Source organism: Zeus faber (assembly GCF_960531495.2).
Source record: "Zeus faber genome assembly, chromosome: 9".
Taxonomy (NCBI): Eukaryota; Metazoa; Chordata; class Actinopteri; order Zeiformes; family Zeidae; genus Zeus; species Zeus faber.
In genome coordinates this window covers 17,628,310-17,646,365 of record NC_137197.1, presented here as the reverse complement: position 1 = coordinate 17,646,365, position 18,056 = coordinate 17,628,310, and the positions used below count along the sequence as shown (strand labels likewise).

Genomic DNA, 18,056 nt, shown 5'->3' with positions numbered 1-18,056 from the left:
AAATAAAGAATCTTCTTCTTCTTTACACAGTGAAGATTTCTTTGTTGTGTAACATAATGGCCAGAAGATCCAATGCAGAGAGCTGACAGAGCAGCCCTGAGAGCCTCAGTGAGCAAAATAAACAGTAGTCGAGTAAAAGCAACAACAGAGACTGAGGGAGCTTCTCAACGTTTCCCCTTGGGGGAAAACTGACATTAAGAATGAGATTTTTTTTTAGGAGGCAAGGACTGTAGAAGGCAGTTTAGTCAGTGCCATAACAGTAGACCGGTCTTTTGTATTCTCTTCTATGTACATTTTCTTCTTCAGATTTATATTTGAAAGATATTTTGCACTACCATTTATCAAATCAGGGCCTAGACTTGCATGAAATGTCTTATTTCTTGTTAGGTCTATTATTATGACAAAGCAGTTGTGGCTGTTGTTTTGTTCCCTCTTAACTACAACGGTGACAACTACAATGCATAATTTGTTTATAATCATTGTTAATATTTTGTAATTACTTATTTTTGAAGCAACTTTCCCAATAGCTCAAAACAATGTGTTACATGTTGTGTATTTATGTACGCCTTTGAGGCAATTTTACATTGAAACCATCCATCAATTAGTTGACTATTCAAAACTCATCCCTAATCAACAACTTTTGAGACTAATGACTTTAAAGGCTGGATTATGCTTCTCTGTCTGTATGTAAACAAACGTGCTCGGGTGTTGTGCGGAGACATTTGTGTGGCTGTTTGCTTATATACTTGTACGGATTTTGTGTATAATGTAATATGTCCACTGGGGGGCAGTGTCACATTTAGTAGACCACAATGGACAGAAAACATAGAAGAAATCCGTTTTTTTTTCTTTTGTATTTTGAACTTTGAGTAGTTTAGAGCCCAAAAATATGGATAAGCAAATATAATTCCATGTTCAAACCTTATTCACAAGGCGAATATCTATCAAAATTTTGTTTTTTTCCATTTTGAACCCACCACCAGACAGGAAGTTGGACAATGCAACCAATCATCGTGTTTTGATGCACGGGACCGCGCAACGCCTTTTTAAGAGGTGTGCGCATCTGCCTTCTCTTACGGTTACCCATAAAACCCTTCGCTGCGTAGCTCCGTGGAGACGTTTACATGTACGTTTGGAGAAGCATAATCCAGGCTTAACACCACCCACCCACAACTGTTAAGCTTCATTGAGTATGACCGTCTGACAACCGCCAAATTATTGAAGGCAAACCATGTGGCAGTAGCTGGTTTTGCCTTCAAAAATAAATCTTGCAGCAGAAGCAATCTATAAATATTGTACTACGGCGATCTGCTACGGATACATTATTTTAATTATTAAGTGCTTTTGTTTATGTAAATGATCTCATTAACTGCTGTGTGATGAAGTCTTTTGATGCGACAATCAATATGAACAGTGGTGCCATTACCGGCTAAGGCCCTGCACCCCCGACATAACAAGGGCTCCGACCCCTATCACCACAGCAGATTAAGACTGAGAAACTTGAGGCACTAGGTTGGGGGTTAGAAAGCAATATTCCATGTTATGCATGGTTTGTCCCACTTCCTTAATTATACAGCAGAACTTTAGGTGCTCTTCCCTGTCCACCAGCTCAGAGTGACAGATCTTATGTAACACTTCACCATAGGGAAACAATGGGGGTTGAACAGAGGCATTTGGCATGCAAATCAGGATTATGAGGAGTTATCATAATTACCACCTAGCCATTCAATATATTTGTCTGGCTTCACAGATGCCACTGTGAGCCTGTGTCAGCGTAGTGTGACCTCTCACCTTCCTCATCATGTGAGCGGCAGCCTGCCATCCTCGTGTACCAATGTGCTTGTTGAAGGAGATGTTGAGGTGGGTGGCGGACTCGTAGTATTCAATCATATCGAAAAGAGCGGACGCACCCTGATAGGGGGGACAAGGAGACGGACACAAGACACAACAGGGGAGTTGCGTTAACGATAAGAGAATAAAAGCTGAAGAAAAGCAGTCTGTGACAGTGTCAAAGCACATTGCTGTTGTTATAAAACCTAAAGGCAGAGTGATGAGCTCAGGATTGGTTGTGGCAGTGTTTGGAGCGGCCGTGGTTTCCCTGGAAACAGACTCTGGTTAGGTAAGCACTGCTGGGACGCTTACATGAGGGCCTTTGGGTGGGGACGCAGAAACAAGAGGAAGGAGAGGTTTTCTTGTTTGTTCAGCTTTATAGCATAGTACATACGAGTACTTTTGTAAAAAATCAATTGCCTTAAATGGAGCCTAAACTTTTGAATTACAATAATCTCATGCTGCCGTTTACATCTCAATAAATAACTTCAAATTTGTATTTAATACTGCAATGAAACATTCTTAAAAAAAACAAACAAAACAAAAAAAAAAAAACCCACCAATGCCGCCTCTAAAATTACAGCTGAAGCATTGATTAAAATACTGGCAATTCAGGCAAGATGAGTTATTATGAGATGGTTGTCGAAGACACAATTTGATATGACACAGAGAGGACCCAAGGATATACATGCGCTCTAGTTTAACTTTGTTTTCCTAAACACACAATAGATGGAAAAGCTAATGTATCTGTACCCTGTAATTTAAATTGTTATTCATTATTTTAAATAGTTACATTATTTTAAAGCACTCATTCCTAGATACAATTATTTATAATTACTCTCTACACGCACTGTTGCCTATGAAGTCACTCAGAGTCAAAGCTTAGTGTGAAAGAGGAGAATAGGATTGAAGAAATGATTTGGTTTTCAACGGTTTACCCAAGCTTGGCAGGCCAGCCTTGATATTCACGTCATTTTTTGCCGAGTGAAATTTTAACAAGAGCCGGACATGAAACTTGACTTTCGGCACTGATATCAGTTATTTGTCAAGGTTGTGTGGTGGCGGAATGAGTGCATTGCAGCAAGGATTGCCAATGAAGAAATGAACACCAAAAAAAACCCCAAAACTACCAGAGTAAGTGTGATTTAACGTGATACATAAATAAACTTGACAAGGGGAGACAAAGTCAGACAAGCTGCAGCGCAGCTCTGCATCGTGCCACAGTCATCAAGACCGTTTCATAATCTTAATTTAATGTGTCAAGGGGTGAAAAGCAATTTAGACTAAAGAAAGTATTACCCTCAAGTACAAATTTGAAGTAAATGTGTTTTAAGGGCTTTTAACTTTTACTTGATTAAATCTAAAACAAATTGCTTTTTACAGCGCATTTATGTGTAATACTTGAATGTACGGTTTATTCTTCACTGAAAGTGCTTCATACCAGCTACACACCCAGTTTATAAAAAGTGTAACTTCAGGTTTGAGCCTGTCCACATCAGGAAGGCAGAGATTAGGTTATTCAATTATTAAGATTATTAAGGTTAGTCAAGTCAAGTCACTTTTATTTAGATAACAGATTTAAAAATCAAAAGTAGTTGTCCCAAAGTGCTTTCCAGTCAAGGTAGACCGATTAACAATACACAAAATAAATGAATCAAAGGAATGCGTATGAGTAAAAAAGCAGGACTAAGATACAACACATAGGAACAATAAAAGTACAAAAACAGACAGAAATACCAAATAGAAAAGAAAAACATGATAACCAAGGTAAAACTGAGGTAAAATAGATGAGTAAAAGGAATAACCCAAAAAGGAAAGATTAAAAGGGAAAACAGATAAAAGGTCTCCGACTTTTCTTCTCAGGAATGTACTGCGGAAGCTTAATGGAGGTTATTATGGCATGGGCATTAATGAAATATAATCATTAATCATAATATGTCATCATTATGAAATATGAGAGAATGGTGTTTAACTTCTACTTTTACATTTGAAACTTAAGCACATTTAATATCATATAAGTACAGATTTTGCTTGAGTGGACTGTTGAAAAGGGGGATTTTGAAAAAGTACTGTTTTATTAGGGTATTTATACTTTGCTTAATCATAGGCTATGAGTTGTTTTTTTCCCCCCACCACTGGTGCTTCCATCACAGTGTCTGTGTACTGGGAGAGTACTGTGTGTCTTTTGGTGAAGTGGGGGAGATGAGTCACATGGAGCCGGAGTTTGCATTCACCAACGACCACTCCCCTGTGCCTCACTAAGGAACTTAGCCTTCCTTTAAATCTCCTAACCATTTAAACCACAGCTGTACCAAACACTATCTCCTAACCATCTCTACTAAAGAACTCAGAGGGCTCCTGCTTCACCATTTTGCTCTGCGTCATTTTTATCTTCCTCAGTCTTATGAATCACCAATATATGAAGGTTATTATCGTGCCTAAATGTGTAATGGATACTGCCTGACGAGATGTGGAACAATGCAGTTTGTAATAATGCCGAATTTTGTAATTAACATCTGGAAGGCAATTTTTGTTTTTGTATTGTGTGCAGGGTATTTTCTACAAAATGCGGAAATTTATTATGAAAAGCTGCATTATTACATAATTTGTTGTTACAAGGTGAACATTATCCCAGTTTAATGGATGGATAATTGAACAAAAAGTACATCTTGGAGGGCATTATACCGCTTATAAAATAACGTTTTTTAACACCACATTGAAAACACTAATAAAATTCAATCTATGTTTCTGTATGTTGATGTATAACCACCGGTTCCAAGTGTGAGTGATTTTGGGTGGGAAATTGTGTGTGTTGTTTACACACAGAAGTACTGTATAAGGAGTGGTGAGGAACGCTCCACATCCTGTCAGACATTTAGGGGGGAAAAGTGAGTGTACAGAAGTAAAAAAAAAAAAGAAAAGAAAAGAAAAAAAAGAGGCGGGTGAAGAATAAAGGCTGAGAGGATAAAAGGTGTTTGAGAAAGAAATGGAAGAAAAGAAAGAAGGAGAAGATCATCTTACATCTTCATCCAAGTTGGTCTGCTCCAAGTCCACCACTTTAAACTGGACCCTCTTCAGAAGCTCCTCAAGAGACTCGCACGCTTTGTAGTCCAGCTTTTCACCTACACATGCACACACCAATCCAAATACGATCGCAGATTGAAAAACAAGAAACAAAACTTCCCTCAATTTGTGACATTTTATGATGGCAGGGAAACATGGGATTTAGATGTTTAAGTCAACCATGTTATGCGAGTATATCCATGACCATTAATCCTTACCTTTAAGATCCAGGCATTCATTTCGCTCCGTCAGATCCTTCAGTTCCTACAGAAATGGAAAGAAGTCGAAGCGATTAATTCTTATTTAAAAAAACATCTGCCCAAGGCTCCGCTCATGGATTCCGCCACGGAAGCACACTTGCTCTTTTCAAATTCAAGTTAATTAATGATTTCAAGTTAAAGCTTTCACATAACATGGGGGAGGAACAGAATCAACAAGTATATAGTAGTTAAAGTACCATTCCCAAACAAACTTTCAACCATATTGCCAAACATCAGCGAGCGTGTAGTACGTTATGAATGTGAGGATGTTTGTGTCCCAGGGCAACACCAGGGAACTCTGCTAGGGGGAGCCACTGCAACAAGTTTGTCTTGTCTTCACAACAGCAAAATGAACGGTGACAGTTTAGATATGAACAGTTTAGCCGATAAGAGCGCATGCCTCTGATGGGGGTGTCGTTAACTTCTGTACAGGAGCTGGGCAATAGCTCCAGGTTATTGTTTCGTGCCTTTAATTAGTATTGTGTGATCAATAAATTAAGACCTTTTACTGTAAACTATTAATGATGTGAAAATAGGGAGTTTAACTGGTAAATGATCTGCCTGATCAGCATACTATACATAACCTTACAGAGTAATGTGACAAACCTTAGTAGGATTGTTTACAACTGAATTTCGAACAGTACTACCATGTACCCTGTGTGCCCAAATTGCTCAACTATTATCTTGTCATGTAGTTTGACACCAAAGCATGGGAATCAAAAGGTTATATTGGTTGTATGACCCTTTTCTCTAGTAAACACACACACACACACACACACACACACACACACACACACACACACACACACACACACACACACACACACACACACACACACACACACACACACACACACACACACACACACACACACACCAAAACTATGTGCCAGCAAATCCCTCTCCAGTGCGCTGCCTAGCTTTTCAACATGCACCTGATGACCTCCACGCTCGAGTCCCACCACCAGTTATCTGTGTGTCAGCCTGGCAGATTGTAGCTGCCTGGTATTCAGTTTTAAACCATGGATAGATATTATAAAAACATCATTAAATGCCACAAAATTTTTATATATATATATATATATATATATATATATATATATATATATATATATATATATATATGTGTGTGTGTGTGTTTCGCCACCGTGTGAGAAAATACAAAAAAAAAAAAAAAATTTGTATTGCATATCACAGTGGATACAATATTTAGCCTGTCATTTAACACTGTCTAATATGATATAAATTAAAAAACAGAAAAAAATAAAGACAATTTGTGTGCTTTCCACACAACAGTTTAATTCAAAATGTGTGCTTGTCTATGGGCCTTCAGCAGGTGCAATTTGGAACAAACATGGGCACATATCTTGCTTAATCTTGCAAACCTGATAAACACGCAGCTGATAGGGAAGCGTGTCAGTAAAAGCTTGTAATCAGTCTAAATGTTTTTCTGTGAGATCTGCCAGAGGCTGAAATGGGGGAGTGACTGTGGTCTGGGCAGTGGAATTTGGTGGGTGCATGATATGCAGAAGGGCAAGAAAAATAAGCCTACATGACCAGGCCAGTCCTTAGATGTGCCTCCGACAGGGCTTTCCGGTCTCATATTTAGTGAACACTAGGTGGCCCAGAATGTTCTCAAAAGATTTTGGAGTGATCCATTCCTGTTTCTGAAATATCTTGATGTGGAGGAAAGAAGGGCTGCAAATTAGGTAATAATAATTAACTAATATTATAATAATAAGCATGGACTCAGCAAACAGGTACTACAAACACAACTGGAGGTATATTTACATTTTTGATGTGAAAATATTATGTGAAATTGTTTCATGCTTTCTGTATGTTCGTTTCAGGGATACTACGAATGGATAGAAGCTATGATAACGTCTAAGATCAATCATCATCAATAAGACATTTAATGCATGTGACACAATGTTGTAAAGCCTCCAAGGTAGAGTTGCACAAGCTTTTCTTACCTAAGTTTGAACTTAAGTTCACACCAGAGACTTAGTAACAACTGGTAAATTTATAATTAATAATCTAAATAACTACTACTTAGTAGCTTCTTAAATTTATCGGACCAGATGTTCTTCTTAACACGAAACTTAATAGGACGCAGACTCCCCATTAAATAATGTGTCGTCACGTAATATGACATCAATCTTGATTGATCCAATAATCAGCCTTCAAAATTGTAAACAAAGTTTCGGCCTATATTTCATGTTTCCTGTTGATGCGGCAGTGCATAGCAAATTTAATCCTTCGCCGTGCTCTACAAACAAGGGATTTGTGGATATGTATCCTCCACCTATCACATTCAGCATGGAATCAGAGGTAAAACTGAACACTGCGTGACACACTCGGAGGCTTGGGGAAAGCTGAATGTTGTGAATTGGGTTGTGCTGGCTGCCAGCTACTAGAAAACCAGTTCTTTTTATTACGTCAACTGTCAAAATTGAGACGGGTGTAAAAATGTCAACCACTTTTCATTCATCTCAAACATGTAAATGTTGATCTAAATACTCAAGTTGTTCTGCCATTCTATTTTAACTGTTATTCGCAGTCAATGGCTTGCTTAAATATTTTGCTCAAATGTGAGTTTAAGTTTGAAATACTATTTGTGGTTATGGTAATATTCAGTAGTTTAACCTGCAATTGTGCAAAAACTCTGCAAAACTCCAACTTGGGCACAGCTGGTGCAACCAGCCCCAGATCCTAACACTTCGACATTGAAAACTGAGGAGAAGGCATTCAACATAGAGTTGACAAAGATTTACATTCACAAACACCATAGACGCACGAAAACTGTACCTGCCCTTTAATGTACTTAACTTGTAGGGCCCCTGGCTGGCTGCCACGTTTACAGTCCAGTTGGACTTAATAGAGAACGCATTTACAGCAAAGAGGGGAAAAACAGTAAATGGCTTAACCCCCCCCCCCCCACCTCATCTCGCCAACTATTTAGTTTGACTGGCCAGTTTATATGGCTGGTTTAGTACAAGGATGACTAAGCAGAAATTAGAGTGGCGTACTGGACCACAGACTAGACGAGAGCGGTCGAAAAAGTTAAGGAATGGTTGGCCAGACAGTGCATGATATAAAAGGAGAATAAAGATCGTGGTCAGACCAAAAGAGCGGCGTGAGGAAAAGGAACAACAGAGGTTAGAGAGGGAGAGAGAGAGACAGTGTGTTAACATGCATTAAATACCCAGATTAAGCTCAAAGGTCATGGTTATCGTTATTACGATAATAATGTGTTTAAGGCGTTTGGAGTTATGCAATTACTGGAAGATTCAAGTATACGTGGTGAGCGGCATAGTCTGGTTATTAACAGGTTATTGTACTTGCTCTACTGCTTGCTCAATTTCTTGAACATGTCCACATTCACGTTCTTGCACCCATCCAAATATCTCACTATATTTAGCTCTCTCATCAAACTCTGTGTTTACATGACATGGTGGTACAGTGTTTACATGACTTTTGCAATATTCTGAATATTGCCATAACCTGATTCTGATTGGCTTATTCAAGTGCATGCAAACACAATGAGTGAGAGACCCAAGACAGTCCAGCTTGCAGTGGAAATTCACCCACAAACAGGCCTAGAAGTAAGCTTGTAGGCATGGGATAGCAGAAGCTTAGCACATCGGCGTGCTTTTCCACAAGTGGCTGTGATGTCAGAACAGCTGATCTGGGGGCGTGGTGGGCACGACCGGGATTTCTTCTCCCACGTCACAAATGTGACAGCATTTGGGGCCTGCCATATATCACCCCAACAAAGAGAGCCGCGCGTGCAGGTGTGTGTGTACATAAAACTCAGCAAGAGAGGGAGTTGTGGGGATGTAGTTAGGCAATGTGGCACAACAAACAGGGATAGCACATCTGTCCTGCGAAGCCATTTTTGGACAGTCCTAGTATATGTACAGTACTGTGCAAAAGCTTTAGATTTTTCACAAAAACATTTAGACGGCTATTTTATATCTTCTGCATTAGTGTGTCAATATGTCATGTAGAATGACACGACACCAAACATACAGCCAGAGTCATAAAGAACTACCTTCAGCGAAACAAATAACAAGGAGTCCTGCAACAGATGGTATGGCCCCCACAGTGCCCTGATTTCAACGTCGTAAAGTCATTCTGGGATGACAGGAAGAGACAATCAATTGAGACAGAAATTCACAGAAGAACTGTGGCAAGTTCTCTAAGAACTGTGGCAAGTTCTCTAAGATGCTTGGAGCAGCCTACCTGCCGAGTACCTTAAAAAACTGTGTGCAAGTGTATCAAGTTGAATTGGTGCTGTTTTGAAGGCAAAGGGCGGTTACACCAAATATTGATTTTATTAAGCTTTTTTTCACTTTACAGCACTTATTTTTGCCTCCTCACATTACAGCATTGTTTCACAATATACAGCAATGAGCCCATGGGCGCTTATGACCCTGTCAGAGGGTTCACCGGTTGTCTCTGCATACCGTGAACACCCCAAAAGACTGTTCACCGATCAGGTGTGTGTGTGTGTGTGTGTGTGTGTGCGTGTGTGTATGTGAAGTGGTGTAGTTGAAGTGAATAAATAACATTGAGACATTAACATGTATTCCTTGATGGCAGTGGCCTTTTTTAGCAGGATAACGCTCCCTGTTGCACTGCAAAAATTGTTCAATAATGCTTTGAGGAACATGACAAAGAGTTCAAGGTGTTGACTTTGCCTCCAAATTCCCCAATCTCAATCAGATGGAGCATCTGTGGGATGTGCTGGAACAACAAGCCCGATCCATGGGGGCCCCACCTTGAACTTATACTCCTTTGCCACTACGCCAAAAACCGGGTAACACCCGCTAACATCCGGCATTTGTCATTAGCGGGAAAGGTAACACCCAAGTTCAAATAACGGCTCAAATAACCCTGTAATAGACTGGTTTTTAGATCAGCTCCAGCTCCCATTGGCTTTGATGTAAACACGACACCCGGGTAGACACGCAAATTTTCACCCCTTTTACCGGCCCGATGCGATGCCTGTGGGAATTTCCGGACTTCGGCGCATAAATAGACAGGAATAACCGTGTATCATCGATCATCTCATATCTGATTTACAATCCAAAATCAAAATCAGAAGTTAATGACTTTTCCCCCGCATGGAGAGTGTGGGGACTGCTCTGCGGGGACTACAGCGGAGAACCCCATGCTACCCCGGGTGCTCCGAGCCACTCCAGCACTGCCCCAAGCCCGTCCCCGAACTGGGGGAGCGTTTCCGCTCTCCACCACTGAAGGACTGGTACGCGCACCGCGCATCGAGCGCTGCAGGTGCAGGCATGGATACTCCATGCTGCTTCTATTGGAGTGTTGCAGACCTGCCAACCTTGGGAAAATATTTTGAGTACCACAATAGTGTAACAGAGTCTCTGTTGCCTTTGAGTGACTGTTAAATTACTCCATCAGTTACTTACACCGCAGGCCTCTTGTATTGAAGCTAATCACATCATATGCAATCTACTACGGTTAACTATGTATACAAGTTTATCTCATTATCTGATCTGTCTCAAGGATATACCCCTTGAAATTCATCAGCTTGTAAAGTTGCCCAACAGGTTTACCAAGAAGAGATGCACCGATTGCAATTTTCTTGGCTGCTTCTATTTCTGATTTTTTTTCCAGGTCTGACTTGCTGATTCTGATTGTCATCCAATAGTATGTTCATAATAAAAAAAATTGACTATTAGATATCTCTTACATTCTTATCCGATCATTTTGAGTTTATATCAATGATTGGAGGAATCAAATTTTCTTATCATTTGGTCTCATTGGGTATATCTGCTGTAAGTCAATGACAAATACATCATGTGATCTGATCACGCTCACGTGATAGGACAGCTGCATATATGGACTACCGCTGCAATTTTCAGTTACCACACTAGTGAGATTGCTGATTTTATTATTGTTCATAATTCACTATGGAAGAATAAAAGAACATAAAACTGTACTTGAGTTCCAATAAAATAAAATACAACATGGAACGGTCACTGAGTTCCAGTAAAATAGTATATGTGACCGTCAGCAAGTTTCAGTATAATTTAACCTGTAACTCTCACTCAGTTTTAGTAGGACATAACATATAACTAACATGGAAATGTCCAGTTCAAACTTCAAATTAAAGTCTCTTTCACTTTTAAGTGCAAATATATATTTCTATTATATTTATATGGTACTTGCCATTCCAAAAAAAATTGCAATCATTGCAGAAAAAAGTAATAATAATAAATGGGTGACTCTTTTCGCTTTAATTCACTGGCAGTCTTCCTTCACTCACTGTGCATTAAACCAACTGAATCAAATCGAAAGACTCGTTTTACTGAGTGACTCATTGAGAAAAAAGAGTCGAAACTTTCATCACGAGCAGAGCTTGTGCACTACGGAAAACCAGAGCAGACACTAATTGCTGGTTTTTGACCTGTCCGACACATTTAAATCTCTCCGGGCATAATGTTTGGTGAAAATAATTCCCTCCAAACACAATTTTAATTAGTGCTGGGTGGATCATTTCTGTAAAAAAAAAAAAAAAAAAAGTCATCTGTTGCGCTCTGCAAGTTGCAACGGGAAGCCAATCAGACTAGACGATCTAAAGCTGATCTGAAAGCTTAACCTCTGACCAATCATGTTTGTCAATACAGAACCAAGCCCCCCCTTCTAACGGAAACTCTGGAGCAGATGCCCCGCTGTAGTGACAGCAATAGAAATGCAGTCTGCACAATTATGGAATACTGTCAGGTGATTGATGAATAACTAACCTAATCTTCTTTGTTTACCTTGTAGTACCTACAAACAGTTGACATTTTATTCATTTCCCTCTATTTTGAGCGTCAACTACATTACATTACGTTGGTATCGGATTTGAGTATCGGAGCATTTTTACGAGTATGTGAGAACAGTATCGGGCGTGTAAATTTGAAACAGAATCGGATAAATCTGACACTGGCCGATCGATCGATGCATCTCACATTTTATATGTTAACATTACGGTCACGTTTTTTTGCTTGATTTTTACATCCCCATTTACCATTTTATCTCGGCAATGCAGCATTACGTCTCAGTGGATAATAAAGAACCACTGCGTATCGGTGGATGATGAGTGAGTGAGAGGAGAGGGGTTACCGAACCACAAGCACAAGGTCCTAACATCTGGTCCAATAGGAAAGATGCAGTTTAAATACAGACTAAAAGTACGGGATCGTTTTCTATTGATTGATTGTTCTCTGTAATTGAATCACAATTAAACATACATATATATATATATATATATATATATATATATATATATATATATATATATATATATATATATATATATATATATATAAATATCTATATTTGCAAAATTTCAGCTGGCATTTCATACCTGTGTATTTTGACCAAGAATTGTGTGGTTGGTACACAAAATGTGTGCAGGTTGGCAGGTCTGGTGTTGGGTCGCTCACGGCCGACCCCCCCCAAGTTTTACAGTTTTATGTAGTTGTTTGTTTAAGTTACAGTCTCCTCTACTGTTCTGTTCCCAATAACACTGGAACAAGGACATGCCCCTTTTATGGAGTGTTTGTGATGTCGGATGTGACACACAAAAAAAAAAAAGAAAAAAGAAACGGCATTTCTCCTGGTAAAGTTGTCAATCAGCTATTTTTAGCGGGTATAAAAGCGTTTCAAAAACCTGGGTACACCCGTAGTTTTGGTGTAAAAATGGTATTACAGGACTTTAAGGACCTGCTGCTAACGTCTTGGTGCCAGATACCGCAGGACACTTTCAGAGGTTGTGTAAAATCCATGCCTCGAGGGGTCAGAGCTGTTTTGGTGGCATGACAGGGAGCTCCACAATATTAGGTGGTTTTAATGTTGTGGCTGATCGGTATACATGAGTTATTTTTCAGCTGTTAAAAAACACAAAATCGTCCATTTCTGCCTAGATGGAAAGCAAAGACGAGCGTGGAATATGTATCTAAAGACTAAAGCCCCTTTCACACATGCAGTCTTTCCCAGCAATGTTCTGGAACCATTCCTTCATTGGGTCATGTGTGAATGGGAGCAGGGAACAATATTCCAGGAAATTTGTTTCCACCTTTCATTTCCCACCTCAAGACCGAGTATCATTTGCGGGAAAATGCCAGTAAGGCTGTGTTATGGAGGTGTTGTGAATGGAAGGAGTAACATTGCTGGACATCGCGCACAAGTGCTTCACTTGCTCGCCAGCTGCTTCACTTGCTCGTCAGCTGCTTCACTTGCTCGCCAGCTGCGCTGGAGCGCGGAGCCAGAGAGGAAGCGAGCGGAGAACATTCCTTCTCCGGAGACAGAGAGTGTAGGACAGGTTGAAAATGACCACACCGATTAAATTCACTTTGTTTTATTGTGTCCAGGGACGGGGGCTTCCTCTGTCCTGGCTCCGTCACCGGAGGGAACCGAGTGCGTCTGGGAGACACCAGACGCGCAAATCAGATTTTACGTGCGTTGTCGACACAGATTGTCCATATGATTGCATCTACACTGGAACAGACAATCCCTTGCCACATTTATTCCAGCATTATCATGGCATGTGTGAAAACATGCAAAACCGATATATTCCAAAATGTAGATGCATGTGTCAATAGTGAAAATCACTATCAGTGCCAGAAAGGTTATCCCAGTAATTTACCAGGAACTATGTGTGTAAAGGGCTTAAGAAACCTGAAACCTGCCACTGCCATTTCAAGGAAACTCCTTATCAAGGCCTGTCTGGTAGAAAAGCTCACTCACAGTTCTGGTTTGTGATTTAAATACTTGGCAGATTAGATGAGGTCATGTACCTGATTTGTATGTGACCCATTCTGAATTCACTCAAGATATGCATTTTTGCAATATCGCTGCCACTTGTATTTTTCTATCTTTTGTCCAATCAGTACAAAATTGCACACTACAAAAGAATGATACATACTTTGTTACATAAACCTCAGACTAATTGTTTGTTTTGAGAGAATGTGTGATTCGCCTGTGTCTGCCTGACAAAAAAATAAATCAAACTACTTCCCATGTTACTGTCAAATGACTAATACCGTCAAATATGGTCACACCGTTAGTCACATTTTGAATGATATACTATTTCTACCTTCTCATCCAGGAATACTTGGACATGGTAAAGGTAGGTATTTAGTATGTAATCTGTCCTTGCATTTCTGTTTGTGTACACAGTGTGTGTTTGGTTAGCGAGGGAGGGTCAGTTTTGAGGACTTAGCACATATGTAAATAGTCACTCAAATTTTCCTTTACCACAATGTAGAAACAACAGCATGGGCTTACTGGACAGGAAACTGGTCAATTAGCTAAAATGTCATTCAGTTTTGGCCGCTACATGTCTACTACCTCTGGCCTATTTTCATATTTCTTGCCATTCACTTCCATTACAGCCAATAGCACAGCAGGTCAACTGACAATATCCGACTCCTTCCTTCATTTCTAGATCAGAAAAAATAGTGGAAAGGTCTCAGCTTCTCTGCTAGGCATTGGTTTCTCATCTATCACAGAACCTTCATTTTCCTAAAACATCATCATGGATTCTTCTTCTTTCTGATCATTCTGTTTTCTATGAATAACCCCAAGCAGAATTCAAAGTGCAGTTAGACCCTGTTTACAACTGGCATTAACATGCGTCTTTGGTGATCCGATCACTAATGCCATGTGTAAACGCACCCAATACGTCCTCAATGCGGTTCGAGATCCGATCACTCAGACCACATTCTGAGGTGCTCTGGGATATGGGCATATGGCCACATCCTTTGAGCAGCGTAAACACAAACATGTCCCGGGCCATATTGAAAGACCGTCTACTCAACTGATGTCCTCTGTGTAAGCGAAAGAACGTACTCATCACGCTCCAACAGCGTCAAATTAATGTCTGGTCGGGAAAGTCTCCCTGTTACAGAAGTTCAGGATTTATTATTTACAATAAAGTATTTAAAGAGAAAGAAATTATGAAATTAAGTCCCATAGCAACAAAAAACAACAGGAAGACGTGCGTGAAACGATATGTGACACACAGCTTTTTTGTTTTGTTCCTTCCATTATGCAGTGATCAGGACAGTCCCTTAACTCAGTTGTGTTTAAAAAATGTGTTTCATACAAGTACAAAACAAATGGAAATAAATCTAAAGTAAAAACCACTATGTTTTTATTTATTTTGGCCAGAGACAAGGGAAACAAAACAAGCAGTGGACTGGAGATGCTCCCATTCCACAGTGATCGGGACACTCCCTTAACTTAAAAAAAATTGTTTCGTACAAGTAGGAAACAAACAAAAATAAATGCATATGTCTACACCGCTGTCTAGACAGTGCAGTGGCGTTTTGCAGCATGTACTGTGCACTGCTGTCTAGGGGAGAAAAAATTCCACTCCAATACTCTGAGAAAATCAGGAAACTAAATAAATCTTCTCAGCCTGAACCCTGTGCTGTGTGCAGTACACACGGCACCAGAATTTCAGTCTATATTGTTTACATTGTGCCTGCGCCAAGGTCTGCACATTTGGTCTTTGCAACCGGAAATTATGTATGTGTTTATCTAAAAATTGAGCAGGGGAAGTGAGATCTGATCACAAGTTGTTATGCGAGATGCATGTTAATGCCAGGTGTAAACAGGCGTACTTTGAGCTGTCCACTTGTGATCGGATCACCCAAGATGCATGTTAATGCCAGGTGTGAACAGGCGTACTTTGAGCTGTCCACTTGTGATCGGATCACCCAAGACACATGCTAATGCCAGGTGTAAAATGGGCCTTAGATTCAAGGTACAACAAATAACATATAGGGTATAGTGGAGAGAGAACTAGGGCTGGGAGAGTCACCGGAGAGGGTGAACCCTTAGCTCAACCCGGAAGCTTCTTTGTCATTGAATGCTAGCTACTTATCGCTAAGCAGTCTCTTGCTGCCATGATTAGACAAATGCAATTGTGGTTACTTGGCACTGCTGTCGAACCTTTGAGGAAGTTTGAGGAAATAGCCTAACCAAACACATTCATGTTCTTAATAGCATCAATGCAACAATCTTTTTGTTCGTTTTTAGACATTTCACCACATTTCCTCATAATTGTGTGGCATAGCTGTGAGACAGCTTATGAAAAAGACAACTCCATCTTTCCTCAACAAAGGGTATAATGGCCAAGTTGTACAACATAACCAATGGAGGCACCGCATTTATATATAGCATATGAAAATATGATCTATACGCTTGCTGCATACATAGTTGTATGTTACATACATACCTTGCATGTTGCTGAGTATGTTGAGGGATGTTTCAATTTAAATAAAGAGATGTAAATTCAATTACTGTTGACATGTGCACAAACTCTAATTAATACCCTGCAAAATAATATCCTATTATACAGTAACTTTCATAGAGCATAATTGGGGCAATTTCAGCTATATTTTGTTACATAATACAACTACAGGGCTGTGGGAATAGTTGATGAAGTGGGTATACTATTCCCACTCACCCACCCACACACACACACGCACATGTTAGGCAGCATCATATAAACGAATAGGCCTGAGGCTTTCCCCACTCGATCCTAAGTACTTTTTATAATGAGGGATTAGGAAACACATGACCATGCTGGCTAACCCATAGCCAAACAACCACAAAAGCCAAAAGAAAAGACCTCCTTCTTCAAGAACAGAAAAACAACAACCGTAGCTGGCACAAAACCCCACCCCGGGGTCATGTAGTAGAAAAGGAAAGCTGTTCCTTGAAACTGAGACTAAAGAGTCCAAAATGGTTATACCTCAACGCCAGGAATTCACACACTCTATACACACACTGCATATAGCACAGGTGTATAGCTTTTCTGTAACAGTTTGTAACAATGGCATATGTAATAACTTTTATAATTAAAACACTGGAATATAACAGTGAAAAACTCTGAAGTACTCAGTAGTAGTCAAGTGTACTTGTACTGCAATACTAAATGGAGACAGCAATTTTTGTGTGTTATAACATAATGCATTCAATTAAAAATGTTAATGCTGGAATATGTAATAACACATTATGTAATGGCAAAATGCGGCAATACTTACAATAATTTGTAAGTATTTTGTTCAAGATGTTTATGAGGAAATGTGGCAAGTTATTACAAACGGTGGGTTATAATATAATAAAGTTAAATTTTTTTACATTTTGGCAAGTTACGAAAAAAATGCAGGTGTTACTACATTATGCATTGTTACACAGATGATGCACATTTTCCGTTATGTTCAGCCGAGCCTCACCTGTATCTGCTTGATCACTTTGGGGATGGGCTTGCAGTTGAGTTTCTGACAAGCCAGTCTATAGGCGGCTAGGATCTCCTCCACTGTCACATTCTGGGCTAAAAAACAAAGATAATATAGGTCAGAACAGTAGATTTTAGTATGCAGTAGGTCAAGATAGATGCTGACACACGCACGCACGCACACAGATTAAAAAAGGCATCGCATCATCACAAGGTTGTTAAATGTGAAATGGCCTCAGAAGAAGTTCTGGTGATCAGATTACAAACTTTTAACACATCCTGTTTGCTTTTACATCCAGGCATTCTGCATTTTATATTCATTACAATTCTGATAGTAGTAGCCATAGTACACATTAACATACAATGGTGTATGTAGGGAGCTTTACATTATAACACATATCTAGTCAATCTAAATATTAGCCCCCACGATTAAATAAATAAAATGGAGCACCTGTGCTAGTAGACCTGAGGCCTTTCACTTGCATGATACCACACTGCCAGGCAAACCGTAAGATCAATCAACCAATAAAGTGCCATAACAAATATGGAGTTGTTCCATAATGGCACTGCGGCACATTGCCAGTGGAATGGACATGAAGAGCTCACAGCGTCGTATTAATGATGCATGCTTT

General features: G+C 39.7%; 1 protein-coding gene across 1 annotated transcript in view; it reads right to left on the bottom strand.

Moving 5' to 3' along the window:
* Positions 1 to 18,056, bottom strand: part of ppp1r37 (protein phosphatase 1, regulatory subunit 37) — a 49,869-nt gene that overhangs the window by 9,827 nt on the left and 21,986 nt on the right. The window contains exons 2-5 of the mRNA XM_080006649.1: positions 17,423 to 17,520; positions 5,112 to 5,157; positions 4,852 to 4,952; positions 1,792 to 1,911 (exon numbers count right to left, since the gene is read on the bottom strand). Of these exons, the coding sequence (XP_079862775.1) occupies positions 1,792 to 1,911; positions 4,852 to 4,952; positions 5,112 to 5,157; positions 17,423 to 17,520 (365 nt within the window). The remainder of the gene's footprint in view (positions 1 to 1,791; positions 1,912 to 4,851; positions 4,953 to 5,111; positions 5,158 to 17,422; positions 17,521 to 18,056) is intronic.